Source organism: Ranitomeya imitator, chromosome 4 (genome assembly GCF_032444005.1).
Source record: "Ranitomeya imitator isolate aRanImi1 chromosome 4, aRanImi1.pri, whole genome shotgun sequence".
NCBI lineage: Eukaryota > Metazoa > Chordata > Amphibia > Anura > Dendrobatidae > Ranitomeya > Ranitomeya imitator.
The window spans coordinates 521,816,841-521,826,953 of record NC_091285.1 but is presented as its reverse complement, the minus strand read 5'-3'; the positions used below and the strand labels follow the sequence as shown (position 1 = coordinate 521,826,953).

Genomic DNA, 10,113 nt, shown 5'->3' with positions numbered 1-10,113 from the left:
TCCGGGGGGAGAACACCAGCGCCCTAGAGCTTCCAGCAAAAGTCAGGATACAGATTAGGAACAAGCTGGACAAAAATACAAAACCAAAAACAAATAGCAAAAAGCAAAGTAATTGACTTAGCTGAATAACCGGACCAGGATCAGTAGACAAGAGCACAGCAGATTAGCTCTGATAACTACGTTGCCAGGCATAGAACTGAGTGTCCAGGGAGCTTATAAAGCAACGCCCCTAACTAACGACCCAGGTGCGGATAAAAGGAAAGACAGAAAAACCAGAGTCAAAAAACTAGTAACCACTAGAGGGAGCCAAAAAGCAAATTCACAACAATCCTCCAACCCTACGGTCTCTTTTTCACGGGAACTACAAAATATATTGATTGGGGCTTACGAGGCTAATATCATCACTAAACAGGTACTTGATGGACTGACCATCAAGTTACCCAGGGTCCCAACATTCTATTTGCTACCAAAAATCTACAAGGATGCCCTCGACCCTCCGGGGCGTCCGATCGTGTCTGGTATCGACGGCATCTGTGACCCCGTCTGTCAATTTATTGACTTTTATCTCAAACCACTTGTTGAGACTTTACCATCGTATATTAAAGACACGACGGACGTCCTGTCGAGGGTTGATGGCATCCTTGTGGATCAAGATACAATCCTTGTTACTGCCGACGTCGAGGGTTTGTATACGTGTATAGATCACTCTCATGGGTTGGGTGCTGTTCGCCGCTTCCTGGGGGCCTCCGACCTGGACGGCCCTCTGTGTGAGCTTGTCCTTGAGCTGGTGGAGTACATCCTTACCCACAACTTTTTCGTTTTCAGAGACAATTTTTATCTACAGAAACGCGGCACAGCCATGGGCACGGCTTGTGCGCCCTCGTACGCCAACCTCTTCCTTGGCGCCTGGGAGAGGGACATCTTTGGCGACGGGGGCCCTCTCGCCGCTGCCCATGTGCTGTGCTGGTATCGTTTTATCGACGACATTCTGTTTTTGTGGGGGGGGTCTGCTCGCCAGCTCGAGGACTTCATGAAGACTCTAAACAACAACACGCAGAACATACGGCTTACGTATACTTTTAGTGAGACTGCGGTGGATTTTCTGGACGTCCGTCTGGAGGTCGATTCTGACCGGCGCATCCAGACGGATGTCTTCAGAAAACCCACCGCTGTTAATTCCTTACTTCATGCCACTTCTGCTCATTATAAAGCCACCGTGAGGGCCGTCCCGGTCGGACAGTTCCTCAGGATGCGGCGAATTTGCTCCTCAGAGACTAGATTTGAATCACAGGCGAGAGACCTTAGAAAAAGATTTGAGGACCGCGGCTACAGCCGCAGGTCCATCAAGGCCGGTTATGACCGTGCTCGCCAAACCCCACGGAGTGATCTTTTATACCCTACTACTCGACGTCGTGCAGAGGGTGGAGGTGATCACATTAGATTCATCTCCACCTTCAATCATGAGTGGGAGAGTATGCGTTCCATCCTAAAAAAACACTGGCCTGTTCTTAAGACTGAGCCCTCCCTGCGTGCTGTCCTGGGCGACCTTCCCCTTATGACCCCAAGAAGGGGCATGAATCTTGGCGATATGCTGGTCAGGAGCCACTATATTCCCACACCAGCAAATCCATTTGGGACGAGTGGTCCCCGGGTGGGCTGTATTCCATGTGGGCACTGTCTTGCCTGTGCCAATGTCCTGCGCTGTTCTGACTTTAAATCCAGCGATGGGTCCAGAACTTTTCAAATTAGACAGCGCATTTCCTGCGGGACTACAAATGTCATATATTATGCCACCTGCCCGTGCCCGAGGATCTATGTGGGCCTCACCACACGTGAACTTAGGGTCCGTGTGCGGAAACATGTGCGGGACATTGGCGCGGCCAAGACAGTGTCCACGGTGTCGGATTTAAAAACAATCCCTTGACATTTTAGATCACATCATAACTGCAACTCTAAATTGCTTTCGGTCAGAGGGATTTACGTACTGCACCTGGGTGTGAGAGGTGGTGATCATAAAAAACGGTTAGCCCAGATCGAGACAAAATGGATCGTCTTGCTGGACTGTATGACCCCTAGAGGTCTGAATGAATCCCTGAGCTTTGCTCCCTATCTTTAATTAGTCATCTATTTACATGGGTGCCCATCCATTTGCCTGCCGGATTAATTCTCTTGTTTTTATATTGTTTTTAACTTCGTTTTTTGTTTTTTCATTTATCAGTAATCACTTCCACCTATGGGCCTTTCCTGGACTGCTATTTCCTTTCCCTCTTCCCTGGTCATATGGATCACAGTCTATCGTCTTTGCCATCTCCTAGGTTCGACATCGGATCACGGACAAGAATGACCTGCTTATACTTTATATACCATCAAAGGACTTACCATATTCATTTATGATGTCTATTTTGCCCTATGTCGGATCATGGCTGTACACATATATATTGGGTGATATTATTGTTCTTTTTATTTTATATGCTTTATTATTATTATCCTTTATCATATAATCATGTCATGTATGTGCCACCATATGTGTCAGCGTTCATGTTCTACCCGGTATATGGCATTTTACTCCTGGCCATGTCTTCTCCGCTAGACAGACAGTACTTCTGAGATGTTGCGGACCTGTGCTGTCTTTTTAGCAGCTGCAATTTTTTATGTCCTTCCGGTCCCTTATCTACCCTTTCCCATTGGTGCCCCGTGGTTTTGGGTTCTGACCTCTTCCTGCCAGGCAGAGTTATTGAGGTCCCCTATTGGACTTCAGTATCTGTGGTATTAGTCTCTTCTGTGGTGGCCGTGCGCATTGCCCGGTGTATGGGCGGCTCCTCCATGTGGGCGGGCGTCTATTTGCCCTGCGTGATCGCCCTGGGCTTAGTCCCGGGGCGCTCGCGCTGGGCCTGACGCCGCGCCTCCATGGAGGACCTTCCCATCGCCGGGCGCATGCGCCGCTAGCGCCACCGGGATTGGCCGGTTAGGGACATGTGACTGGGGTCAGGAAGGTTATTAGCAAGTCCTGGTTGCTCCTTCACATATCCCCTTGAGGAAGCGGCGTGGCAAGTGCCGCGAAACGCGCGTCGGGGTCTTTTTTCCGGCGGGAACCCCCTCCTCGGTCCCCCCTGAGCTGGTAAGCCATCTGCCATTCTCCACCTATGTTTATTACACTGCGCTGTGTGACTGTTCGCATTACTGTGCTATTTATTGCTGACTAAGCTTACTATTTTTCTTTGGCACAGCACACTTTGTGCTTTCCAGTTATTTATGTAAATAGTGCTCAGTGTGGGGTACTTTGAGGAGTGGGTTCTTTCGCCCCCTTACCTCTGTTATCTAGTGGAATTTGTATACTCTGCATATTTATGATAGTTTTTAATGTTTGTATTAATAAAGAGCTGCTTTTTCCATATGCTCCGGTTTCTCCTATTTTCTCATGTATATTATATGGAGCGGATTTGATCCGTCTGGGTATTTTCAACACACTTGTGTTCTTTCCAGACTGATAGTATGATTTTGGGATCTGTAATATTATATATATATATATATATATATATATATATACCAAAAAGAAAAGAAGGCAGCACTCCAATTCTTGAAAAGGTGAAAAACTGTGAAGTTTATTTAGACCCACATCTCTGTGCACAGAGATGTGGGTCTAAATAAACTTCACAGTTTTTCACCTTTTCAAGAATTGGAGTGCTGCCTTCTTTTCTTTTTGGCATATTATTTGGGTGGATGAGTGGACCGTCTTACCCAGGAGGCTTGGCACCCACCGGTGAGCATTGTGCTGTTACGATATATATATATATATATATATATATACATATATCACACTCTGTCTATTTTTATATATCAGGATAAGGTCAATCATTGTGACATGTGCACAATAATTATGCACCCAATTAAAGCCCCTTAGTGTTCTCAACATCAATACTCCTCCTTTTATGGCTATTACAGAATATGTTTCTAAAAATGCCCCTACCTGCACACAACAATTATGGTATCCCCACAATGAATCCCCCCCACTTATACAGTATGACTCCACAGTGCTCTTAACACAGTATAATGCCCACTCATACACACAGTATCATGGCCCCTCCACACAGTTTGGGGGCACCCACCTAAACCCCACTCAGTATGGGGGATCCCACTCAGTATAATGGCTCATTCAGTGTGTGTGGGGGCTTTGGGGGCTCCCATACTATGATGACTCTCATACAGTACGATGGCTCACACATGTGGACCGTATGCCTGAGATAAAAAGTTAAGTTCACAAGATGAGTTTTTAACGCTGCAAATTTTAACTTTGTAAAAGCTTAAAGTTTAAGTAAAGTGGATGGGATTTGTAGAAATCTTATGTCCACTGGGTTTGTTTGTTTTGTTTTTTAATTTCCAAGATGATTTTGCTTTGGGGTTGTTTGGTGGAAACAAATTATTACCACTCCAAATGACAGGGCCATGTGTAGAAATCATGTGGCTGCAAAAGTTTTAAGTGAACAAGAAGAAATACATTTATACCCCATTGTGATCTCACCCACAATAACTACTTTGCCCATTATAGAGTACTATGCTCAAAATATTGTCCCCACACAGTATGATATCCCCACAGTGAATCCTTTCCACACATGTGCAGTATAATACCCACATATCATGTTGTCCCCACAGTGCACCTGTCCCCATATTATGATGGCCCCAACAAGTACAGACATTTGATTCTTTATCCTAGCCTGATGCTCGGGTCTGTGCAGTGCAAAGACTCCGCACAGCAGGTGCAGCACCCCAGGTGACCGGCTGCTGCAGTGATGTTGCTTTTCCTTCGGGGATGGTAATGTCATGCTCAGAGGCAATGGAGTTCTCTTCACCAGGTAAGGCACACATATGCAACACATTCTGAATCCAGGCCAGGAGGGGGAGCTCAGGACCTGGATTCAGGGGAGCTTCCCTAGGCTTTATGTATCCTGACCTGAAGGAAGAGCTAGTTTAGTCTGAGAGAGACACTGAAGTAGAAGGAAGTCTGGAACTGAGTGTAGACAGAGAGGCCTGGCAGCCACGAGGGAGCTGCAGCCTCTGGAAGGACAGAAAGACCTGAGGGGTTGTATGTGGAGGAACCGGAAGGGAAGGAGCACAGGAGAGGAACAGAGCTCAGAGGGGAACTGTGGCAGGGCACCCTCAGAGCTGAAGCGCAGTAGCTGGGAACCGGGAGCCAGAGGCTTTTGTGGGTGCGGTTAGGGTTGAGATTAGGGTTTGGGGTGTGTTGGGGTTAGGGGTGTGTTGGAGTAGGGGTGTGGTTGGGATTAGGGTTAGAGCCATGTTAGGGTTAGGCAGTGGCGTAGCTAGAGCTTTTGCCGCCCGGGGCCGGTCCCGAGTTTGGCGCCCCCCCCCCCCCCCCGACTCAATACAAAGGTTACCAAAAATAGTCAGGACAACACGCACAGAAAAAAAACTCTTTATTGTTTAACTGAAACTTTAAATTGTCACTTTGGGAGTAAAGTGGATTTCAAATATTTTAGAATTTTACTTTTCTTGCCTTTCTGTTTGCAAAATCGTTGATAACATCATCAAAGTCTATTTCTTCACTCAGCTGATGTTCAATAGACAGAATGGCCATATTTCCTAAACGCATGGCGCTCATTGTGGATCTTAGGTAATTTTTAATCAGCTTTAACTTGGAAAAACTCCTCTCACAAGTAGCAACACTTACAGCAATAGTAAGAAAAATGCGAAGGAGTATGACAATATTTGGAACTGAGTTCTCTAGACTATATTTTACAATAAACTGCAACAGTTCAAGCGGACTGTCCTCCTTCCATGTCTCTTTTTTGTCTTGTGTAACAACAACATAAAGAAAACTTTTAAGCCTTTTTCTCTCAATGAGGAACTCTTCCTTATTAATATCATCGTGATCTTGATTTAGCTGACACTCATACTTATCGTCCAAAAGGTGTGATGGAGTAAGGAAGGCATATTTTTCAGCAAGAGCATGAAGCTGTTGAAATCTTGTTGTGATTTCTTGGATCACTCTGTCCAACGAAAGGTACATTTCTCTCATCAACTCCGTTTCATATGGCAATGCAGCGTCTTGCGATTCTTCACCTGCCATCTTTTTTTTCTTTCTAGAGCGGCGATCCATATCTATTCCCAAATCTTCACAAATTTCTTTTGCATAAGCTACTGAATGCTTAACTAATTCCTCTCTGTTTTCTGTTAAAAATGCTTTTAATGCTCCAAGTTTTGTGTCACATTGTTGGATATTTAATCCTTTGGTCTGTAGGTAGACCTGTGTGTCATTAATTTCTTTAAGCACAGATTCCCACAGGCCAAGAAAGCACAGGAAGGAAAAAGATTGTAATGCAACAAGTAACACACCAGCATCTGACCTGGTAACTCTATTTTCTTCTTCACCAGTTAAATGTTCTACAGCCTGTAAAATTTTGGAGTAATTTTTTTTCACTGCACTCACAGCATCTCCCCGTGCACTCCACCGAGTTTCTAATACACGCTTGACACTTTGACCAGTGACTGAAATCAGAACATCCCAGCGATGGGTAGAAGAAGAAAAAAATGTGAACAAACGCTCCACAGTTCCAAAAAATGTAACCGAACTCAGTGCAACAGAAGCTGCATGTACACCTGCCAAATTCAGTGAGTGATTTGTACATGCAACAAATTCAGCTTTTTTGTTTATTTCCTTAATGCGTCTCTGAACGCCAGTATGTTGACCAGCCATTACAGCAGCATTATCATATGCTTGTCCTCTACAATTTTGGATGTCAATTCCGTATTTTTCTAATTGTTGCAAAATCACAGTTGAAATACTCTCTGAAGTTTTACCTTTTATTTCAATAAAATCAACAAATGATTCCACAACCTTAACTTCTTTTCCATTGATCATAACGTAGCGTAAAACTTGGCACATTTGATCCTTATGAGAAATATCAGGGGTGCTGTCAAATATCATAGAAAAATACTTTGCTATTTTTACTTGCTCCACAACTTTGCTTCTTACTTTCCCTCCCAAAATTTCTATAAACTCATTCTGAATTGTAGGAGAGAAATATGATATAGCAAACTTTTTTCCAAACTTGATTCTTAGAATATGTTCACGTAGCACTGGATCATATTTCGCCAACAAATGAACCAATTCTAAAAAATTTCCCTTTTTTCCAGTTGATTCAGGTTCGTAATCAGTCTCATGATGGATTACTTCTCTGTGACCCCGTAAAGCCAAATTTTGTTTAGCAAGGAATCTAATGATATCCAACAATCTTGCAAGTATCTCCCTCCACTTCTTCACATTATTTTCTACTTCTTCCTGTACTTTTTTATCAATTGTTACGCCACGTTGGAGTCCAATTTCTAACTCCTTCCATTTTGTGAAACATTCTACATGGGCCACACTAGATTCATGGTTGTATACTTTAGGATTAAGTTTCCACCATGTGTTGAATCCATTCACTGAATCAAAATTAGACTGACTTGTTTCTGCATCTGCAAATAGTCTGCAACAAAAGCAGTAAAGGGCTTTTTTGGAAGGAGAGTACAGCAACCATGACCTCAACATTTTTTCATTATTTGGCAGAGTTTTAAAAAACCAGTTGCGTGTAAGTTTTCTGTTTTGTCCCTTGATTGATGCTCCCTCACGAACCACTTCAGCAAAGTCTGAGTCTAGATGCTGAACCACTGATGCACCTTGACGTACCAGTAAGATCCTTGTATCATCATTAATTTTACTTGGCCAAAGACCAACATCCTTTAAATCAATAGCAGGAATATTTTGATCGTCACACTCCTCATTGCTTCTTGAAGTTGAAGGAGCACTTGGGTCAATGTCTTGGTCATCACACTGCTCATTGGTTCCTGAAGTTGAAGGAGCACTTGGGTCAATGTCTTGGTCATCACACTGCTCATTGGTTCCTGAAGTTGAAGGAGCACTTGGGTCAATGTCTTGGTCATCACACTGCTCATTGGTTCCTGAAGTTGAAGGAGCACTTGTGTCTGATGCTGTGAATTTAGGAATCTCCTCAGCAACAGGAGTAGTAGTATCGTGGCTGAGATATTTTAGTAGTGCACCTTCATTTTTTTTCAATTCTTCCTCCTTAGCCTTTTTCTTTTTTCTAAACATTGCACCACTTTCTTTTCTTCGCTTCATTTTATCTAAGCCTAACAAAATAACAAAAAAATAAAGTTAGGTCAGACAAGGGCCCGGGCCACCAGGATGGCACTCCTGTAGCCGGCATAAGAGCGGGACTGGTTGCAGACACTCCAGCATTCCCAGAATGACTTTCTGCCTACGTCTGGGTGCTGCTACACACAGTCCCGCCCTCCCACCAAATGACCAATCGGCCAGGCAGCGGAGTAAGTTGGTAAAGCCTGTACGCTGAATTTGAATTTTCTATGATGCATTTTTTAGAATAAAAAAAATGCAGCAGAAATAAGACCTCAGATCAAGGACAAGTTAAATTCTTTCGCCGAATCGCCGGTGAATGTTACCATCACATGATCGGGACTGCAAAAAAAAAAAAAAGGTCTGCTTACCACCAATGTGACCGCTGGGACCACAACGCGATTGCTGGGACCACCAACGTGATCGCTGGAACCACCAAGACCTCTGGGACCACCAACGTGACTGCTGAGACCTACAAAGCTTTTTTTGCTCAACTCTTTTTTTTTTTTTGCTCACACAGGGTTAATGCCGGCGGTAACGGACCGCGTTATGCCGCGGGTAACGCACTCTGTTACCGCTGCTATTAACCCTGTGTGACCAAGTTTTTTACAATTTACAAAAATAGTTAAAACATCTAATGTTAAAAATAATAATAAAAAAAAAAACCATTATATACTCACATACGCCGCTTTTACCGCTCCTCGCGAGACAACCGCCACGTTCCGTTGGCATAGATCGTCTGGCAGAAGGACCTGCCGTGACGTCACGGTCATGTGACCGCGACGTCATCACAGGCCCTGCGTGCCTAAAGTATAAAGTATAATGGGGAACACCTCGTTCTCCCCCCCCTCAAAAAAAAGTATAAATAGATAAGAAAGTCTGAAGGACCCTAAAAGTGGTGTGTAAAGAGAAACTGCAAATGCATAAATAAAGTGCATAAATGCGGCCTCCCCCTTATCACCACACCGGGCGGCTGCTGTCCGGCGGTTGCTCACCTCAGCCTGGTGCGATCCTCTCTGCCTCTGATCTGATGTGATCTGCTGCTGTGCGGACGCTCAGAAATCCCCGGTGCTTCCTGGAATCGCTGCAGTGACACTGACAGGAGATCGAAAGTGAAAGTTACGGGTAATATAATAAAAGATGCGAACTCGGCTTCAGGAAAATGGCCACCGCGATCTCCATCTGCACACGCGCGGCATCCCGCGGCCATTTTCCTGAAGCCCCGGGAAGCCGAGCACTACCATCTGTGCATGCGCGGCCTCCGGAAGATGGCCGCCGCCAGCGATAATCCGTGGTATAGCGCAGATCGCGCTCGTTTTCTTCAGCCAGCGCCGGCTGCGGCCCGGTGACCCACCCCCCGCATTGTGCCGCCCGGGGCGGCCCGCCCCCCCTGCACCCCCCTTCCTACGCCACTGGGAGTATAATAGGGAACCTGAGTGTTAGCTTTCGGCAGATTATGGCAGGACCCACTTTTAACGTCATAATCACAAGCATTTTATCTGGAACTCAATCTAGACCCAAAAATATTAAATTAATGTACACCGTATTTATTTTCTCTTAAAAAAAAAAGAAAATGCAAGCTAGGTTGTTATAAGTAGAACTAAGGGTACCGTCACACAGTGGCATTTTGATCGCTACGACGGCACGATCCGTGACGTTCCAGCGATATATCCGTGACGTTCCAGCGATCTCGCTGTGTCTGACACGCTCCTGCGATCAGGGACCCCGCTGAGAATCGTACGTCGTAGCAGATCGTTTGAAACTTTCTTTCATCGTCTAGTGTCCCGCTGTGGCGGCATGATCGCATGGTGTAACAAAGGTGTGCACGATATTGTATACGATGTGCGCATAGTAACCAAAGGCTTCTACATCGCAAATACGTCATGAAATTTTCGCTCCAGCGTCGTACATTGCAAAGTGTGACAGCAGTCTACGACGCTGGAGCGATATTGTTACGATGCTGG

The 10,113-nt window shown here is 45.0% G+C and overlaps 1 protein-coding gene across 1 annotated transcript; it reads right to left on the bottom strand.

Annotated features, from left to right (window-relative positions):
• Positions 1-5,491: 5,491 nt before the first annotated feature.
• LOC138674584 (zinc finger MYM-type protein 1-like) lies at positions 5,492-9,465 on the bottom strand. Its single transcript, XM_069762402.1, has 2 exons — positions 9,145-9,465; positions 5,492-8,145 (listed from the first exon to the last, which is right to left on the bottom strand). Exon 2 carries the CDS (start codon positions 8,132-8,134, stop codon positions 5,492-5,494), a length of 2,643 nt encoding a protein of 880 aa, XP_069618503.1. The 5' UTR covers positions 8,135-8,145; positions 9,145-9,465.
• Between the last annotated feature and the right edge of the window lie 648 nt (positions 9,466-10,113).